The sequence below is a fragment of the Bradysia coprophila genome (assembly GCF_014529535.1).
Source record: "Bradysia coprophila strain Holo2 chromosome X unlocalized genomic scaffold, BU_Bcop_v1 contig_173, whole genome shotgun sequence".
In the NCBI taxonomy this organism is placed as follows: domain Eukaryota; kingdom Metazoa; phylum Arthropoda; class Insecta; order Diptera; family Sciaridae; genus Bradysia; species Bradysia coprophila.
The window spans coordinates 6,487,012-6,509,759 of NW_023503302.1; the positions used below are offsets into that span (position 1 = coordinate 6,487,012).

The 22,748-nt window shown below is 32.4% G+C and overlaps 1 protein-coding gene across 1 annotated transcript in view; it reads left to right on the plus strand.

Moving 5' to 3' along the window:
• The first annotated feature begins 5,566 nt into the window (after positions 1 to 5,566).
• The window catches only part of LOC119068090 (headcase protein), a 138,701-nt gene continuing 121,519 nt past the window's right edge, over positions 5,567 to 22,748 (plus strand). The window contains exon 1 of the mRNA XM_037171507.1: positions 5,567 to 7,997. Coding sequence (XP_037027402.1) covers positions 7,195 to 7,997 — 803 coding nt within the window. The 5' untranslated portion in view covers positions 5,567 to 7,194. The remainder of the gene's footprint in view (positions 7,998 to 22,748) is intronic.

Genomic DNA, 22,748 nt, shown 5'->3' on the forward strand with positions numbered 1-22,748 from the left:
GATCCTTAAGACACATCATAGGTACGAGGTCGATGATCTTGATGGCACCACCGAATCTTTATTTAACCAAACTTCAAAAATGAAAACATTGAATGAACAAAGAAAATTTGAATTTGAAAAATCGGTTCAGAGGGTAGCAAGTTAGAGGGCTTAATATTCTCTACAATGGTGAGAGATGCATCACTTGAAGGTTTTGACGATATGAATCAAATAAAAAATGTGCGTAAATCGTTTGAGGCAGTGGTTAGGTGGAGCTCTCTGAGTGAGAAAATTGATCCTCCAAAATTGAGATCAAATGGAAGTGTCCCAACACGGACATCCTTCTTTTTTTCATGATATGCAGGGGTTGCTTCACTCATAAATTGATCTAACGCCTCTGACTGACAACAATTATTACTCTTTTCATTTGATTTAACAAAAGGAAATGAGAATCTTATTTCGTGTATAGTAATTTTGCAATAAATTGACAGATTTCATCTCGTTTCGTGAACAGAAAGAATATTATTTTTCATAACGTCGCGTCGCTGGCTTAGTATAATGATTTCAAATACGTTTTATTTGCGCTTAGTCGGTTTGCCTTTTTTTTTAAATCCCATCATCCGAATGATATAATACTTTGGCTCGCAGAAAAAACGATCGTAAAAAGTTTCAACAACAAAACAACGACACAAAAAAAAAGATCGAGAGCATATGAATATTTTGGGACTAAATCTTTGCGCGGAACGTTATATATGATGTAGAGATATACGATATCGGATTAGGTAGATATGTGTATACGTATGTATAATACACACATTTCAAAATAACATAACATTCAAAACAGTTCTAATTTATTTGATTCCTTTTCTGTTATTCAAGGCCAATATTGTTTTGGAATCGCGCGATCTTTTTTTTGCTAAAACTTCCTATAAGTTGCGTTCTGCGTAGTTGTGTAAGTTTTTGGCCTGTGTGTTTTTCACCGAATTCACGTTTCATAATATAAAACAAAAAAAAAAACTAACATTGTAGCCCGTCTTTTTTACGTATCGTTATGCTGGTCTAAATGTAGTCATGTGTTTGTAACACTCGAATAAATTTAGGAATAAAAAAATAATTTTTAGTAATTAATGCTCATTAATTTCGCGATTTTTTTTCTTTTATATATTCAACTTTGACTAAATAAAGAATATATCGCCGTCATAACCTGAAATGGTAGTTTCATTGCAAAATATGAACAATCTTATTAGATTTTTTTCGGCAATATCACACTCGCAACTTAATAAGTATTTCATAATAATTTTCCGTTGTACTTTAGTTCATTTAACGCACTGAAACTACGTGAAATTTATCTTTTAGTAACAAGCACGGTATAACAAAATCATCAAATCTGCTACTTCTTTTTTGTAAATATATTATAGTGATTGATACAAAATCTACTACAGTCTTGGAATTATAAGAAGTAACAATTACAGTCCAATGGAATCTATTCATTCCACATGTAACATGGACTGTAATTGTGGAAAATGTAACTTCTCATATTTCTTCCAATACAAACAAAGTAGCAGATTTAATGAATCGATCTAGCGTTCAATATTTAATAGAATTTTACGAGATTCAATGATCATTTCACTTGCTGTTCAAAAAGATGTTAATGAGACCAATAAAAAGTCTCACAAATAAATGTTAATTTATGACCAAATTCCCAGTTGAGGTTAAACGGAAAATTTGGCATTGCTTTAGTATTGCCTGTCTAGTTATTTATTTTACGTGCAAGTTTATTATCATGTATGCCGGCTTATTAAATTCTCTATTCAATTAAATTTTCCCATTTACACACTACCACAATTCTATTTTGTGATTGTGGCAATACGAGTTAGTGTATTGCTATTTTACAAACAACGATAACTGTACCGATTATACCACCTGTAGAAAATGTTACGTAGGATTCATAATTTATTCAACTGATTGCCAGCGAATCGAAACAGTATAAGAATAACTTTTTAACATTTGAAGGTCTAGATTTTATTGAAAACTATTTCGATCCATTCTCATCCCTATACGAAGCTATGGCATTACATGATAATGAAAATGCTTGAATTTCATGTTAGGAAAAACATTTTACTCTTGATGACGTTTTCTTCAAGTTCAGCAGACATTCTACTAGTATGCTGGCCTTTGTCTGAAGTAGCGATCAATATTTCACTAAAGACTTCATCAAATTTGTAGTAAATTTCTAGTGAAATTTGGTGAAGTTTAGTGAAATAATTCTCAATATTCACTAAAAAAAACTTCACTAAATTTGATGAAGTTTTTAGTGAAATAATTCTCAATATTCACTAAAAAAAAACTTCACTAAATTTGGTGAAGTTTTTAGTGAACAGTGAAATATTTCTCAATATTTAGCCATCCTCGAAAAAGTCTTGAATCCTAATGTTCAACATATTGTTTCACTAATCTCAAAACCTATTCGTTTAAATCGCTTTTCTTCTTCACAACATTTACGGCAACACTGCTTCATCTAAAAGGTAACATAATAAGAAGTATGTATTGTGCTATTATACACAGAACCATTCCATTGTACACACTAAACCATGCTACATATTTTCACTATAACCATACGTACCCCTTTTTTCTGTTGAACATTTCGTTCGATTTCTGAACATCGAACGGAGAAAGATAGCAACACCAATACAACACCAAAATTTTGTCATCACATTGGGAGTACACGCTCCCCTCTTTTTCATGACAGTATCCCTTCTACTTTCATTCGAATGCAGTTTTATTTTCATTTCTTATTTTTCCAAACAAATTTCACCAACACAGACATAGCACGACCATGAAAACATATTTGCATTATAATGTTGCGCTGAAAATTTTTGGAAACGAAAGAGATGACTGCATGGATTTTCAATGGCATTAGAAGCAAAATATTTGTAAAATTCGAGGTCGACAAGGAGTTGGATAAATGCAATGTATATAAAATGATAGAGCAGACCTCCCACTAAATTTTGCCGTGTCCGTAATTTGGACATTTCGGACAATTTTCACTAAAAAATTTGGGAAAAACTGGAGGCCTGTATAGGGATGTCTAAGCGTAAAGTGTGGTGGGATAGCTAGTGTTCCATACTACACGTGCGTGTTTTGTTATGTTGATAGAGGATGTTGGTCTTCTGTTGTTATTTGATAAAACAATAGTTTTTAGTTAGTAATAATGTTGACGAATTCTAATCGAATAAAATATTCAACTAGTATACGCTCATAGACGGGGTATGTAGCTATTTAAATTTCAGGAATAATAATTCAATTTAAAAATTAAATTAATTTGACTTTATGATGGAGAGTATGGATTGACCGTTTACGCTCGGCATATGTCATTGTGCTTCTTAGTTATGTAATTAGTTTTTGGCTACTTGTATATTTTGTACAGTCGTCTCACTCGTCTTACACAATGTGTTTTTCATTCATCTACTAGTGATGTAATTCGTTGAAGTTATTCTTTACTATATTTACAATTGATAGGTTGATAGGCAGCGACGGTTCAACACGAATATGCTAAACCAACGCACTTCAAGCAAAAGTGGTACTCTAAATAGGGTACTGCAACTTGACAGTGCTCCATACAAAATTTTAAACTGTAAAAAGAGTGTGGATAAAATTTCTCTATTTGGCAGCTGTCATTAATAGCACTTTTCCTTGAAGTGCATTGGCTAAACTCAATTTTAGCGTAGTTGATGACATTAATATACTAGGTTCTGAAGGAACAGTTTACGTCACATTTAAGCTGATGACGAAGACAGCGGCAACTAAAGTTTCTAGGGACACCTCAACGAAGGAGAAAATTTTACGAAAAACGTGTATGGCTCAATCCGTAGGTGCCGACGTCACATTTTCAAATTTGCATCTTTTTTAATCTCGGTAAATCAACCCTAAGAAAAAACTAATTAACTTGTGATGATTCTTCAAATTTACGCATTTTGCGTGTTTCGCGGTACACCGTCACGGGAACTTGTGATGGATTTTAATAGGCTTATCATATTGAAGGTTTCACCTGAAGTAGAAATTACTTCTCTGTAGATAAAAGCAGTGACTGTTATCGTGAAAACGTTTTTGCAATTTTCATGAATTTTCAAGAATTTTCTCGAACCAAGAACGGAGTCTAAAATCGTGCAAGGTTTAGTTTCCATTGTTTGTCTCATCGAAATTTTAATCTATCTATTGAGTAACAATTAACGATGACAAGACATAATCTGGTACTCAGTAAGAAGTAGAAGTATGTACCCACCAATTCTAGTAACAAATCAATTACAATTACATTTTAAAAGTTCTAATTCGGGAAAGCTCAATGGTTCTAATTTTCTAATTCTAATTTTCTTGGTACAAATTCCTCTGTTCGTTATCTCAATCTGAGTATTTTCAATAATTACATCTGCAGCTGACAATATTGCAACTCCACGTCTTTTTATTATAAACAAATTCAAGGCCAATCAAATCAGTACATTTAGGATGTAAAAAAAGCGCTGATAAACGAAAGATACACACCAGTATCAACATATCAGCTTTTACCTACACATGGAACATAACGCTGTACGAATGTGCAGGATTTTATTTTCACTCTCACCTCTTTGGTGTGCTTTTTTATTTGTTTTAAGAGATCTTGCATCGCGTGCGCTATTTTTGCAGCCAAACCTTTTAGACAAAATAGTACAAAAAAGCATATTAATAAACAACATGACCATGAACGTGAAACGAATGCTTTTCTCTTTCTCGCAACATCATCCGAAATATCGAGTATATACATAAGGAGCATAAGTGTAAAATGATAGAGAAATTGCAGCGCATATTGTATGAAATGATGATAGTGAAACGCGACAATGGCATTGGCAGTGATGTCAGCGTCAGACGCTATTATTATGACATGCGCAATTGCCAATTTGTAAATTCACATAAAAAAACGTACAAAAATTGCATAGCACACCAACACAACTGGCCGAACGTCTCGGTTGTTTTATTTCTTTTGAATGTATGCATCATTGTGTTGGTTGTGTCGCATGCTTCTCACCGAAAGTGAAAACACATTTAAGGGGACTCTTTCAAACACTAATGAACTTAACATTGCACTTTCGTATTATTCGCATATATATGCCCCCACCAAAATCGTTTTTCCTTTCATCCAATAGCAATGAAATTCAGGGACACTTTCCCCTTCAGTATAGAAGTTCATGACTAACCGAAAAGAGGGGTCATCAAACAATTCCTATTGTATTGGTGTAACATCTCATCGTACACACACAGTGTGTATAGCATTTCACGTTTAATTTCCGACCGGCTTTTTCTTCACAAATGTATATACGTACGTGTATACGAAAAAAAGCAGCCAAAAGAAACACTATACTTTAGCGGTGTGTCCTGTGTGCGTATGGAGTATTAAAATATTATTATTGCGTGTTATACATGTGTGTGGCGGTACTATTTGGTTTGTTTTTCGAGTTGTGTATATTATTTAGAGTTGGGTATAGCTATGATTATTGTCAGTTTAGTTTCGTTTTCGCTTTTCGCTGATTCAGAGCGTTTCAGTAATACAGAATTTTTCAGTACAGAACGAGTTGCAGATGAGATCGGTAAAAAAACGTGTTTTTCTATAGCAGTGCTTATTCATAATATAGAGCTATTGTAATATTCTCACAAGGCATCATCGTTTCTTATGTGAATAGTTTATGATTTTTTTTTTTACAAATATAAATTTCATCTCGATCTTTTTTTACTCTGATATTCTTTCAAATGGACTTAATTAGGACTTAAAGAAGAAGTTAAAAAAAAAACATTCAGGAATAATAATTCAAGAAAGAAAAAATTTTGTTTTTTATTGACACACAAGAAGTAAAAAAAATAGTCAGCAGAAAAAGAAGAATTTTCGAAAACTTCTTGAAGTAACAACAACAACAACAACAGACGGTGGAAAAGTGAAGTTAATTCATTTCTTGAGTTAAAGTTTATAGTGTAAATAATAATTAAAACAATTTTTTTTATATATATATTTAAACATGTTTTTGAAAATTTAATGAACTAGACGAAAGAAGAAAAACGAGCCGAAAGAAAAACAACCAACAAAATTTTCGGCAAAAGAAAATCTGAAAGTGTTTTTGATATATGAAAAAAAAGAAAAAAATATTCCAATCAGAACCAGAACGATTTTTTTTGAGTGAAAATAGAGTGAATTATATTATATTAATTAAAGAAAATAACAGAGAAAGAGAAGAAGAGAATAATTATGAATGAATTGAGGTGTGAACGATTGAATTTAAATTTAAATTGAACGCAAATTATAATTGATTTGCGGAGTGTTACTATATCAAACGTATAATTAATAAAAAAAAGAAAAGATTTTTTTGAGTAATTTAGACACGAAAGAAAAGAAGAAAATGGAAATTTATCAGAACAAAAATTATAAATTATTTGATTACCTCATAAATTATAGCTCATAAAATTTAAACATTTAAAACAAAAACAACAAACGTAAAGTAAAAAATAAATATTTAAATAAAGGGACAGTTGGTGGAGGAAAAGAAAAAATAATAATTTTTATTGCGCTGAAGTGATGCTAATGATTTAAATAAATAACTTTAATTGTTTCGAGAGTGATAAAATAAAGAAAACTAATAATAAAAAGAAAATTCTTTCTCAGGAAGTGAATATTAAATGATTCTTCAGGGAAATTCACACAATTTAAATAGTTAAATAAAGTTAAAGAGAAGAAGGAGAAGAAAGAAAAAAACACAAAATTAAAGAAAAAGAACAATTTTTATACCTAAAACAAATAATTAAGAGTAATTGTTTTGTATTATAAATTAAATATAAAATTAAGAACACCCACATCCAACAACAAAAAAATCATTTAGAGTCGTAGTAATTTTGTACTTTTATACATATTTTATAATTAAACACAAGTGAGTAAAATAAATATTCTAAAAGAAAAATATTTTAAAGAAAATAACAAACCGAACAAAACTAAAAAATCCAATAAACTGAAAGACGAACAAAGATCGAACTTTTGTGACTTTTCCACAACAATTTTATCGCAACCGAAAAAAAAGCAACTTTTTTCGCAACCAATTTAAAAAAGGAACAAAAACCGCAAAACTAAAAATTACCCACAGTGAGTGTCAATAAAATATTACGAAAATAGCTACCTTGGCGTTGTATCATCCGTTGCACCAAATGGCGCCACGACGAAATCCCACCAGCCAAACGGCATTGGACGTTCATTCGCTGCTCGGACTGGATCCGGACAGTCTTGACTCCGTGCAGCCGAACAATCATCAGTCCAACACCGGCATGGACAACTATGCACGCTGCTGTGTACCGATCGGCGATTGCTTCAAAGCATGTTCGGTGGACTTTGGTCTCATCGCAATGGACGATCTGCGCGATTGTGTTCGTGTGATTTGCAACAATGAAAATTGTACCGCCGGACAGTACATGCACCGCGAATGTTTCGAGCAATGGGAACAGGGTGTTCTGTCGTATTTGAAGTCGATCGGACGGGCACGTTCCTGGTCGGACCGGCAACGTCATCAGAATTTGTGGACCAAAAAAGGGTACGATTTGGTGTTCAAGGCGTGCGGTTGCAAGTGTGGCCGTGGCCATTTGAAAAAGGATTTGGATTGGGTGCCACCGCCGATGCACAGCAACATTTTCGGTCGCATGGACGAGGAAGCGACGAAAAAGAAAAAGAAACGCAATCGTAACAATCAGAAACCGATTCTGTCGATAACCAGCAATCCTATCGGTTTTCATCCATCGTCACAGATGTTGGGCAATGGTGGCAATGTTGGTGTATCGGTAAATACATCATTGATCGCTCCGATTGAGCTCAGAACTCGGACGGGAAGTTTGTCGTCCAGCAACGGTTCCAGTTCGCCGCCAGCATCGGCATCCAGCGATCACAGCATTTCGCCCGTACACAATGGTGTAATCAAGAAGCAGAAATCACGAGTCGAAGCTTATTCAGAACGTGTCAGGTGAGTGCATTAATTGTTGTTTGATGAAAAACATTTTTTTTTAAATTTAAAAACGAATTATGGAACTGCATGGATTATCCTATAAGGAAATGTTCTTGAAATATTATAATTTTTGCACTGTTCAGAGTGACAGTGTGTGTGCCCAGTGACCTCAAAAATTGAAAGACCAAACCAACAAAAAAGAATCGTTTCAATTCGAAATGTTAACCTTAGTTGACAACGTCAAAAATAATGATGTTGTGCAGATTGAACGAGCAAAAAATCAAATCCGCAATCAAATAAATCACAAGTCCATTATCAATTCACTAATTCAACAGACGCATTGATATTCAAAAGTCTCTTCAATATTCATGTCACTCTTGCTAACCTTGCTTCTTATTATAAGTATAATACCCATGCAAAATCAATGCTTCGAAGCGCATAAAGCACACACATAAAAAAAACCTTATCATTATTCTAGACAGACTGATTAGTCTCATATTTTATAGAAATCAATTTAATATTAAGGTTCGGGGTATTTTTTTCTTCTTCTGCTGCTCTTACTGCTTGTACACAATGATGTTGAGAAACCGATGGAAGGTGGGGTTCGAAAGTTGAATTCAATACTCTATATTAATACACCCTGCGTGTCATGTCATGAATAAATTTCATTTTTTTTGTTCTTCTTCTTAGTATTTGTATGACAAATTTGCGAATGAAATGGCGTGGAAAAATCACCCTCATTTTGCTGTTAAGAGCGCAATAATATTCAACATTTCAACTGAGCATTTCGAGCAAATCAAAAATAAATTGAAATATATCTCAAGTGTGTAACGTACATTCATGCTGTCCCCTCCGTTACTCGTTCTCTCGTCGTCGTCGGTCAATGCTTCAACTTTCATTTAGTGTCCTTAATAGACTTTAATTATTACCGCACAACATGAATTATAGAGATTAATGTCCCAGGTTACTCATTTTAGCTTCTCTTTTATCACTTTCCATTTCCATTCTTGTACGAATTATCTTTGTTAATAAAACATAAGTTGAATGGGATATTTATCACTGCAGAGGTAATTTCTTTCTTTCTTTCCTTTATCTCCATTTTTGTTCGTCTAACTCAGCCAAGGTGTATGTGTTTGTGGAGAAAAGATGTGTTCAAAACATTCGGTTTTAACATCGACTTGACCTAGCCCACATGCCATTTTATTTTAACTTTTTTTTTTGCTGCCGCAAAATGTTGTCGAAATTTTGGTAGGCGTCAATGTTGAGTTATTTTTTTCTCTTCCGTAAATAAGGGTTGATTGGTAGACTACATTTAGACTTTTCACTACGTAAATATTGAATATTAAATTAAGAACTCAGAATATCGTCGTCATGACTCTAATCGACTAACTACCAATCTAAGCCTCAAACTCTAATTCTTCTCTACATAAATTTAGCTTGGTAGTTTTCTTGAGAAGCAACTCGTAGTATGCCGAACCAATCTACCCTTCTTGTAAATGCACAACATCTTAAATTAAAAACAAGTTCATCCAAAAATGCCGTTCGTCTATATACACACAAACAGCTCAATTGTTTATTCAAGATGATACTCGTATAAAAATGCACCTGAGGACTAGTTTACTTTTTCATTATTAGCCGACTTATCTCTCTCTCTTTCTTGGACGGGTGGCGTTTTTCCACGTAAACATAATCCTTAGTATTTTATTTTTACTTTTCCGCATCCGTTTACGGGGTAAAAACAATTTTCCAGAAAAGCTCGTCGGACATAAATCTCCCGTAATTGCTAATTATCTTTCGTTTCATTACCATTGCGATGGAATACAACACATAAACTAGGCAAGAGACCACTGTGTTTATGATAAAAGTTGAATATTTTTTTTCTTTTTCTTTTCGTACACAGTATAATAGATGTTACATGACGTACGTTATATATAGATATAACATTCGTGTGAAAGGATGTTTCGTATGAGTTTTGTTTTTCCTCTGTTTTTAGTTTTGTTATTTCGGGTGTGAATATGTGTGTGGTATTTGTCTGAACTCTTGTAACAAATGAACGGTTGCATATGTGCTGTGTGCTGTCTGGATTTCAGGATTCCTGTCAAGTTTGATATATCACACCACTGGACACAGGTATTCAAGTCATAAAGTCCATTTTCAAGTTTTACCAACAAATTATACGTTTCGGTTTCGCTTACGGACAGATTGGTTATTTTTTTGCTGCGCGCGCAGTTATATAATGATATTTAGACGTACGATTGAATGCAATTAAAGTTAAGCTAAGAAAAAATCAATTTTTTTCCATTCGAATATTTCAAGAGAAACAAAAAAAAAGGATTTGGGAGATTAGTAATGACTTCATCAGTGGTTGGTATATGAAACAAAATACAAACAACAAAAATCATTCTGGTAAACATTATTAATGTCTCATTGTTTCATTTATTACGACAAAGGTATATAGTTAATGGTTCATTCGGAATCAAAAGACATTCGGCCCGACATTTCATTCTTTTAATTCATTTTTATTATTAGCTTCACAACATTAGACGGCAAAAAATAATAATTGTTTATTATAACCACCATTCCAACCTAATGACAACTTTATCTTCTTATTATTCGCAGAAGTTCCTTCTATTAAATAAATAATCTTCGGTTACATAAATTTAACAGAAAAGACGTTTGTATATTGCGCACATAACTTTGAATTTGATCCTCTTATTTCCTCGACAAGACTTGCTAAACATTTTCAGACTTATTCCGGTACGAAATGTTATGAGAATTATTTTTGGATTTTTATTTTCGACTTTTATTTATTGAAAATAAAAAAAATGTGCCGCAGGGAAGTCAATTAGTTATTGATTCATATTGAACAGCAGTAGCAGTAACTGCGATTTTTTTTCTGTTCGTCTTCCGATATCTAAGTGGATGTGTCTTTTTGCCACTAGTGTGATAAAACATGTTTTTTTTTTGTTCAGATGTTTTAAGTTCATGATGACTTTCGAACTGCCATCGAGTCGACAACAGTCCTAAATTCACTCGGACACAAGAGTTTATGGAGACACTGAAGTTCTATAATGAAACGACAATTTTCCTACAGCGTCTTACAGTACGATTATTTTTCGTCAAAAGTTGATTCAGTGACAGATGCTCAGTTTTATTGATATACCCATGTCTGCTATTCAAACGGAATCAAAACACTAACCAGTGAATATTATTGAAAAATTACTGTACGTGAACGTGCTTCAAATTACGAAAAAACGTTATTCACGGAATGAAATTTAGATTTTAGCACATAATAAGTTGCCAAACTTGCTTTCGGCTTGTATATGTATTAGCACATCGAGAGCCAAAAACAACTCCATTTCGTTACTTGTATTGAAAACAGTCATTTTTAACGAAAACATTTTCATTCCGTTGTCAATTCTTGTGTAATTATCAAAGAAACCACACTTTCGTTTGTGTATACTAGGCCCCACCTCTTGGGTGGGTGGGTCAGGTCCCTTGACTGGCTATTTTTTTTTCTATAATTCCAGCCTTAGTTTTCTAGCCATTTTTAAATGAGGTGGTGTTTTTGAGATCACAAAATTAAAGTCACATGAAAAGGTGATGTCTCTTTTATTCAGAAAACAGCAGTCATCACATGCTTCATTTTACTCATATTTATTTAATTTCCTGAAGAAACAAAAAGAGCTGAAGGTCCGGCGAGCGATGTCTTACTCCTAAGTTGAGTCTCCTATATAGTCTACTAAAAGCGCTGAACAGGTGGCGCATTTCTTGCTTACCTCTCGAAAAAAAAACTCATGTGGATTACGGCTCTGGCAAAATTCACTCTCGTGCAAACACTTTAGGAACGAAAAATTTCTTTTAAGAACGCGATTTCACGCAAAAATTGTCGTATATCGCAGATTACCAGTCCAATAAAGTCCAATGTTCGAATTTAACCACATGAATTACGATACTGGTCGAAAACACTTAATATTTTCAAATCTGCGATTTTCGAAGCCTCTGAGAATTACTCGAGTTATCGTGTTATCAAGCAAGCAAGATTGTTCTAGACTTCTAGATTGTTCGACCAGAAATCCAGATTCACTTACTCGTCGAATAATTTTTTTTCTGGAAATCCGTTGCAAAAATGTCGCGGTAACAAGTTGTGTTTACAATTATACTCCAACCTCACTACTCCAATATTATCCATCTACGAACTTAAAATCGGGTAAAAATTACTTAAGTTATCACGATAACAAGGAAAAGCGTCTGAGTATAATTTGGCGTATTTCCTGCCTACCTCTTGAAAAAATATAACTCGTGTGAATTACGGCCCTCGCTTCGCTCTGGCCACAAAGTTCACACTCGTTCAAACATTTTACGAACGAAAAAAATTCTTTTAAGAATACGGATTTCACGCAAAAATTGTCTTATATCCCAGATTACTAGTCCAATTAAATTCCAATGTTCGAGTTTAACCACATGAATTACGCTACTGGTCGAAATTGATTTTTGAAGCCTCTGAGAATTACTCGAGCTATCGGTTTCTCAAGCAAGCAAGCAAAAACTCTTTTGGGAAGTACTTCTTAATTGTTTGACCAGAAATCCAGAATTTCACTACTCGTCAAATAAGAAATTTTTCTGGAAATCCGTTGCAAAAATGTCGTGGTAAACAAGTTATGTAACAAGAGAAAGCGTCTGTGTAGAATTTCTCCCATCTCGTTGTTCGAACATTATCCATCTGCAAACTCAGCCTCAAGATTTTCAATCTTCGTCGATTAAGACAAAATCTTTGAAAATCGGATAAGAATTATGGAAGTTATCGCGGTAACAAGTAAAAAAATCTCTTGAGAATTACTCCCATCTCATTACTCCAATATTGCCCATCTACGAACTTAACCTCATGATTTTCATTCTCCGTCGATTAAAACCAAAATTTAGCAAATCGGTAAAGAATTACTCGAGCTATCGAGTCCACAAGGAAAAGCGTCTGTGTAGAATTTCTCCCATCTTGTTGTTCTAACATTATCCATCTGCAAACTCAACCTCAAGAATTTCAATCTTCGTCGAATAACACAAAAAATTTGAAAATCTGATAAGAATTAGGGAAGTTATCGCGGTAACAAGGAATAAAATTCTCTTGAGAATTACTCCCATCTCATTATCCCAATATTGCCCATCTACGAACTTAACCTCATGATTTTCATTCTCCGTCGATTAAAACCAAAATTTTGCAAATCGGTAAAGAATTACTCGAGTTATCGAGTCCACAAGTGTACGGACGTTTTCTGTATTTAACGTTTTTTGCCAATGTAGAACATTTTCAAAATATCAAAGTGAACTTAGCGTTACGGACATTTAAGGGTATTTTCTTTCATAAGACCCTGACTTTCAGTCAAGGGAATAACTAAGAAATTAGTAATTTTAAAAATTGGCAAAAAATGTTTTAGCGAAAAAAAGCACACCGAATGTATACGTTCTGAACACTCTTTCATCTCTTTCATGAACGTCTGTTATCATTTTAATAATGGCAAAATCTAACCACGAAAAACATGTCACCAAGAACCGACTCGTATAAATAATTTCAGTAAAACAAACTGCATATGCAGCACACACAATACACAATTGTTAAAAAAACCGCAGCGCTACCACACACTACAGATTCCATTTATTTATATTTGTGTGTGCATTTATGTGCACTCTTCATCCTGTTCTGTGTTCGCAAACAGAATCTTGAAAAACGTTTGCCCTTGAAAATTTTAAAATTAAATGCAACACATTTTTTTTACTTGAGCATGGCACACAATTTTTGCTGTTGTTGTTGTTGTTGAAATCGACTGCAGAGAATATATATGTTGGATTCCAGAATTACTTCTTATGAATATATACCGAAAATATTTTTCCAACACCCAAAATATACTTATAAATGACCGAACAATATTCGCGATTTCTCGGTGTGTGATTCTTCTTCCATTATATATTCCGAAAGAAAATACAATAAAGGGAACAAAAGTAAAGAAAAAAAAACCGGAGAACGACAGAAAGCGCAAAAATAAAACAAAATTAATAAAAAAAAATTATCTGCGATCTTCTCAAATCACACATATATACACAGCCAGCGTTTTAAGAACATACAGGCAACAAAAATGCATTAAACCGTAAAAATCCAGACTACAATTTACAAGTATCTTCTCATAAATAAATATATGTCCAAGGCCATTCAATGCTCCAATGCATTTAAAATGCATTTACTAACATACATTTTGTTTAACATGCATGATGTGGATGGAGAGTGTAATGTGTGTTCATTTTTATGTTTGTTTTCGAGCTGATTTGTCAAGAGTTACGCCGTGCTTCTTCTTTTTTTTTCGCTCTCCACATTTTATCGTTCTTATAACGATGCCTCAAACGATGCTTAATTTTAATTTATTAGAATTAAGGCGGAGATATTAAAGCAGCCCATTTTTACTATTAATGCAGAACGCAGCAGCAAGTTTTAATTCATTGAAATGGTTTGCTATCTAGCAAAAAGACGATCTTGTGTATCTTTCGAAGTCTCTGGCACATATACAATTTTTGCATTTATTAATGCATAAAGAAGACGTGCAACATTAGCGAATTATAAGAAAAATGAAGTTTCATTGATTAGTCTTCATTCTCTTATAATTCGCTAAAGTGACATTTCTGCATTTTTATTATTCATTTAATGAGAATGTAGTAACACATACCATTCGATTGTTAGTCATACAAATTTCAGAAGGATGTCCATTACTTCACCAATTATTATTTTAAAACGCATATTCCAATTAAAACAGGTCAGAGTTTAAATTCAGACATTAAAAAGCAATAAAGTAATTGATGCACCTGAACAGATAAAAATTGAATGAACTATCTCTGAAATCAATCTTTCACACTTATTACGGTCTGTCTTCATTCTTTCAATTCCCCTTCTATCCCAATGAAAATTACGCTTTTTTTAAACTGTGCGACGAAAAATATACAAAAAAAAATTCAAATTCATTTTTAGCATTTTTCGTTGCAACACATTGCCTTCTATGTATAATTTAAATAAATAAAAAAAACGCAAAATTGCGTGTTCGTTTTCGTTATTTTCGGTTACATTTTTTTGATATTAATGCACTTGCTAAAATATGGCTGGAAAGGCTACCATATTACTACACAATTTGCATAATGTAAGTTAAATAATTAGGCCCGCGTCTAGCAGAGGATATCCGAAAATATAATTTCACTTTTATTTGAATTATTGCATCCACCACGGTTCGTAAAATGCACAGTTGCATTTATCGTGTGGAGTCGAACAGATGCATTTTATTTTTGCTAAATTTTATTATTTAATTTGCCTCTTTGTTCTGTTCACATTTTTTTAGTTAATTAAAAAAAGAAGGAAATTGATGGCCACGAATTTTCTTTCTGTTATAGTATCCATTAATAACGAATACAAATAATAAAAAAATGCCATAAACAATTTTAATTCCATACGTTTAGTGTGCTGCTGGTACATCATATCGAAAGACAAGTTTTCTTTTTACACACAGTAAAAAAAACCGAACGTTTTACTCAAATTATGATTTGTGACACCACATTGAAAATTGTTTTGGCTTCGGGGTAACATAATAACTTTTTATATCTATTTGCATAAACCCTCTTCTTCACCAATATCCGAATAATCAATTCGATTTTTTTTTTCTGGGAAGCATACCGAGAAATCAATTTGCTGAAGTATGATTTTTATGGTTTTTTATGCCTTTGATGGATGAACCATCGAATGTTGTATATATAAGGATTTTACATCGATAATGTTACTCAATTTACGATTATAACCTTTGAAGGTATGAAGGGAAAAGAAAAAAACGTTATCCGGATTTTTTTCACTATCTGTTATGTTTTACCCTTCAAGCCAAGAAAAAAGCGGTCGCAATTAATATTGGTTTTGGTGTCGATGTTTTCTTCAGATTTTGCCTACATCAGCCAGAAGTGATCGTAATAAGTAGCCAATCAGAATTCAGGCAGACTTCGAGTGGTGAACGTAAGTTCATTTAAGAAAAAAATAATTATGTGGAAGGGTCATGCAAGAACTATTTTAAGAAATACATTTAAATTTCCCAAGTTTCCCAAATTTACTCACTTTTACAAAAATTTCCTAAAATTTCTCAAATTTCTGAAAGTTTTTTTAAATTTCTCAAGAATTGTTCCTTGAGAGCTAGTATTGCCTAGACTGCGAGTGGGTGCTGAGACAGTTCTCCCGATAATTTGTGATAAATAAATTTCTAATTTATAATAAGGCTAATACTGAAATCGACGTCCCTGTTATATACGATAAAAAGTTGGTCATTCACAAAACGACATTCAGACATGTTCAATATTCTGGTATATAATATGGATTCGTCAGTCGCAATTGTTCGTTTACACCTAATTTAATTAAATTTTATTCAAATAACTTCTGAATCAAACTAAAATCGGACAATGAAGTCATTATTCTAGCCGATAAATTTATGAAGCCATATAGTGAAATCCAAATAAAAGTTTACATTAAACAACCACCCATTTAAAAAAAAAAATGAAGAAGAAAGAGAAAAAAACAACGTCGAACCAAAATAACATTCACCTTGACAGCGAATTAACAAACAAATAACACATTTTAAGTATATAACATCGAAAGATGTCAGTGTAAATAGTATAAATCGCTAAAATAATAATTTTTACATATTTACACTCAATTTCCAATAAGCTGAGTTTTTTTTCCGCTGTTGAAATATAAAAATTTCAATTTGATTTTCCATACAAAATATCAGTAATAACGAACAACAAAATGTTATGGATATTGAAGTACACATTTTTATTTTATTTTATATACACATCATGGAAGAGTGTTGTACATTTAAAAATTAAAGAAAGAAAGAAAAAAATCCATATCGCATAAGAGGCATATGGCATCTTTTTTAGCTCGGCTATCAGACGATTGTATACAATTTTGTATCGAAAATATACTCAGTGCGAAAAAAACAAGTTTTCGCCCACGTTGTAATTTACCACAATATTTTTTTTTTCTTTTTAATTTTTCATTTCTCTTCCATTTTTCTCTCGCTCTTTTTTCATTTCGTTGTTTAAATGAAATGAAATTATTGATTAGGCATTGTAATGCATAAAATATTCTATTGAGGTAGACGCATAACATCCCACAAACAGGAAACAGACGACACTGATCAAAAACCACACTACACAGATTATGGCATTTATGTAAAATTAAAGACAGCTTTTCAGTCCATATACACTTCAAAATAAAAATTCCAGAGGAATGGATCTCAAGCGATTAAAAAGAGAGGGTCTAATGCATTTCTTTTGTTAAATGAAGAAGCTTCATGTCAACTGAGGCAAGAGTGCCACACGCCACAGATATCATTCATTCATTTTTCATAGATGAACTAGCGAATTTTGTCAGTGACTCTATCCCTTTCATAGCTAACCTGACCCGAATGTTCAATTTCAGATCCGAGCCTGAATTGGTTCAATCTGAATCTGAATTTTCAATTTCCCGAACCCGAACTTGATCTGACCCAAAAATTTTCAGCTTCAGGTCAGGTTTTGTTCAAAACCGAAATTTTCAATTCAAGTTCAGATCACATTATTCTGATCGAACCGTTTCAGGTCCAGGTCTAGATCGAACCCGAAATGGAAAATTCAGATTCAGATCAAGCACAGGTTTTCGAATTAACCTGAACTTAAACAGATCAATCTGAACCCGTTCCTAACAATAGAATGGACTAACCAATCACACTATCAATTTTAATTTACATTTTCTTTCGTTTGTGACTCTACTTTGAATTCGTCTGTAGAATTATCAATTACTCCACTATGCAGAAAAGTGACGCTACCTACTGATTACCAAATCTTTTCCCATTTACCGCTTAATAAGTAAATTAAGTATTTTGCTACATTTACTTGGAACAATAAACAAATACAACAACAATCATCATCATTATTAAGTTAGCAAACAGTTGTAGTACGCATTGTTCAAACATAAATCTGTAACTGACTCTCTAGTGGCTATATTACGTTGTCTTCCACTATGAGTAGATTTATTTTTTCGTTAATTAGATTTTTACGCTTGGACTCGTCTAATGCCAGTGTTGAATTGCGTTCACATATAAACCTAACAATAACCTTACACATAAAAATTTAGCAATTTTTGGACGTAAAATATACTAAAAACGAATTAAATATTACAACATCGCAATTTTTTTTAAACACGACGGACGTGTGTGTGTTTTAGTTTTGTGGATAGGCGCAACCGAAATTGTATATTATACATTTTCCAGTTCGAGTTATATTTCTCGTTTTTCGTATTTAATATTCAACTCGTTGTTTTGTTTTTATTTGGTTTATTCTTTTTTCCTTCTTTATACTTTGTTCATCGTCATGTAATGTATTCCAGCTAACAATGAATCGATTTATTTATTACACAGCCAGCGAGTAGCTGTTAGATTTAATTGTGTCACGAATATTTACGTTTAATAGGCAAAATTATATACCATACACAATTGAGTATTACTTCGTAGGAAATCCGTTGTAATGCTAAGGGTGTAACGAGTTGTAACCTGATTAGAAAGTGTTGAGTTCAATCTATGGTTCTCTGGGCAATTAGCTCATTAGTGCACCGCTTATATTGGATTTGAAACTTAGTGAGATCGAAATCTTGACTGCCAGTAATAATAAAAATAATTCTGAAGACTTTTAACACGCATCGTCGTTTTATAGTTGTGAATAACATTGGAAAAAGAAAAATAATCCCCAATCAACTTCTCACCGCTTTTCTTGCTGCGTTGACAATCCAACAATACAAGTCATACGATTTGTTTAGTCGAACAGTCATAAAAGATAATTTTTATTTTGTACATTTTTGCCGTTGGTTGAAAAGATGTTTAGGAATATAGAGGCAGCCCATGTTCAGATATGTACGTACATAATACACACAGTGATGCCTTTCACGAACTCTTTAAACATTTTGTAAGTCAGTATATAGCTTTATTGTGTTATTGTTTATTGTTCGAATCCGTACGAATGGATTTTAAAAAATAAAAAAATAAAAAATAAATGAAAAATCTCAACCATCATATTCACCATAATAATCTTCAAAATTCCATTATTGTCACTAGACTTATACACAACAAAAAAAAACAACGAACTGTTAGCAAACATAATTTGCCCGACCATGTTTGCATCTCATTAAATTTCACATCATACTGCACGTGACTTTAATATAAATATTTTTGTGATTATAAAATGTATTTCGATTTTTTTTTTACTTTTTCGTCGCTACTTTTAACGCAACTCAGATATGTATTTGTATAAACAAATTTTATTTATGCCATTTTAATAATACGCTTCTATTCTATCGGCTTTAACGCAAAATTGTAAATGTTTTTTTTTTGTTCAAATTAACATTTTGGAGATTGAATTTCAAATTGGAAATTAAAATGATATATTACCATTTAAAGCACACACCGATCAATATACTTATACACGGATGCATTAAATTATATTTGATTGGTTTGGCGTATGATAATATATCCTTTGCAGCGCATTTATTTGACGAAGCGGTAATACTAAATTGACAATTTTTTTTTGGTTGTTGTTATCATTTACCGTGGTATTTCGCACTTATTACATCCACTAATGAAATGGGACAATAATTACTCAATTGATGCTGTTGATTGCTAAGCAAATAAATTTTTCAATCGATTTATATGCAGATTTTGTTTTAAATTAAATTTCTCTTGATCATTGTGTTTTTTTTTCATTATGGAATAGTCATCAACATCCGATTAAACGAAAAAAATAAAATAAAACAAAAACAACAACAAAATGAAACACCGCACTCATTTGTCCTTGGATTTTTTATTTATTTACTTTTTCAATTAAATCAGATTTAATAAAATGATTAACAAAAAAGCGAGTTTCTTTTTGGACGAAACAAAATTTATAATTAAAATTAATTCAAATGAAATGTATTTTATTGACATTAAATTTTAAAAAAAGAGCAAAAACAACAAAGCATATCCAAACGTTAAAAATTCTGTGCTGGACACTTAATGGATGTTTAGCTCTTTTTTATGTTGTTAGTTGTGGTGTTTGCATAAGCCACACACATAAATTGCTAATATATATGATAATGCTCCAAATAAATCTGACGAAATACGCGCTGCAGTTTGTGTACATGTTTAATACGTACAGTGCATTTTAGTACACATAGTGTAACCGAAGGAATGTCGTAAGAAGCCTTTTTCATACGATAAACAATTAATTAATGACTACGGTTAAGTTGACTTCGAGGTTGACTTGTAGTTTGAAAATTGTTGCGGTTATAGAAATTTTCTTCACCACAAAAACCAAAATCTGATCAAAGTATACCATAACCAACACCATTTGTTCTACTCTACACGCTTAGTTTTAATTTAACGAAAAAAAAAAAATGAAAAGAAAAACTGAAACAGTAACGCTACAAAATATACACCGAAAACATATTTCTTGAGATGACAATAAATAGAGTGGCTGTATCTGAAGAATGCTGTGGACATTCTCAATTTCTCTCATTTCATATATAATTTTAAACTACAAATCAAAGAATTTAGGCTTAGACTCGAAAGTGTCCCTTTCTGCTTGGGCAAAAGAGTGTGGTTATGGTTATATTCAAATTCTATTTTTTTTACAAAGTTTCGGCGATAAACAAAATCTATAATGAGCGCTAAGTGGTTGTTTAAATAAGATATAAAAGTTTGGTTACTTAGCCAGGGCCAATTTTTGAAAATTTGTTTGTTAAAAATACCTTCAATAAATAAGAATTTTATGGATTTTTATTAATTGAATTCTTAAAAGTCCTGACTAGCTCCGGCAATTTACTCCATTTTGAAGATAAAAGATTCCTTCACGAGTCAAAGAAAAATAATTTCATTCAGAAAAATGCATTCGTGTTAAAGCATCTGCTACTTGATAATGTTTGTTTATAATGTCTTCAATTAGCACTGGGTCACGGAAGGAGACCTCATTCACTTCTTTTCATTATACTCTCGCGATAATAATGAGATGCACCCCAGAATATTTTTTTTCTTCGTTTTTTTCGTGTCAGCCACTTTCATTTACGTTCACAATCATTGGCTTTTACCACCTTTTAATTCGACCGAAATTATTCTGTAAACAGGTGAATGATCATAACCATTTACAGTGAACGACATCTCAAATGTCTCACTGTCAAATTTTTCTGAGAATTTTATTGTGTCATTGCAAATTCACAATGACATTCTCTGAAAAAAATGACAGTGAGACATTTGAGATGTCGTTCACTGTAAAAAGTCTAATTAATAATAATGATGGCATATTTCCAGTCAAGAAAACAAACGATATGTCTACAAAAAATTTAAAAGCTTCGTTGTTGTTGTCCTATTCTTTCAGTTTTGGAGCACAAAACATACAACAAAATTGGTAACGCAGCATAGCGTTAAATGTGGTAAACAAACTGATCGAAATTATGTTCATATAATACGGGTTTTATGTTGTATGAAATGCGTATATATATAAACGCACATAATGTTGGTATACAAATTACATACGTTTTAAGTTTCATACAATCGGTGCATCGTTAATTTAATGATGAATACGATAATTGAATAAGTGTATAATAACAAAAACAATCATCCAACCATGACTTGTGAGAAGTTAATTGTTGACATTTTTTTGTGCTCACAAATTTGAAATAGTTGGGTAGAATATGTGTGTGCTCTTTGTTTAGCGATTTTAATGATTTTTATTTTATTTTTTGGATATGCGGCCTTGCTTCGCTAATTTTTCTCAAAAAATGTTTGGAATATTAGGTTGTGAAGTGAAAAACTGTTACGTTGTGCTTGATATTTAACCGAAAATTAAAATTAAACTGCAAAATTTTGATTGTTTCTAAGGCCGTTTTGGTTGGAACAATGTCAGAATGTTGAAGTGGATATTAATACGTTGAGGCATGGCATAAAATTTTTAATTAAGATTATGGCCATTAACTCGAAACAGAATAAAACAAAAAAAAACAAAACAAAAAAATACCCAAGCTCGAACATTGTAATGCTAATCTGGCAATGGCACGTTGTTTTTTTTTGTTTCATTATTCGTTTCCAAAATTTATTTTGATTATGCGTTCCGTTTACGTTATAACGTCCATAACAAGAATTTGTCATTCACAAATGTTTGTCTTCGTACTGAATGTATTTACCTTACCTGATCATTACATTTACAGTCGTAGTGATGATTTGCATTGTAACCGAAATGAACAGCAACCACAACCGCAGCTATTTTAATTTGTAGACGCAATTCCATTGAAACAATACTCTTAAACTCAATTACATATATGATATCATCTCAGTAGTTAATTATAAATTAGTAAAACGGAAAATTAACTATGTCAATTACATACGAAGGTCATAACTTTGTTCTGTAAGTTGTGTTCGGATGTTCTGCTGGTAGATCTATACTTTCGTAGCTTTTTCATATTTTGTAAATTCGAGTTCGAGCTATAAGAAATTGTAACATGGAAATTAATTAAGTGAGAAATGCACGTTAAAGTAGACATATCTGAAATATGATGACTCAAAGTCTGATTGTATCTGGAGTCGGAAATGATTTGCCCCATTCTATATGTACTTGATCTGATCGGACCGGAAAATCAAGTCAATTTTCAGGTATACCTGATTTACCTGAACTGTTGTTTGCGATTTCTGATTTGAGGTA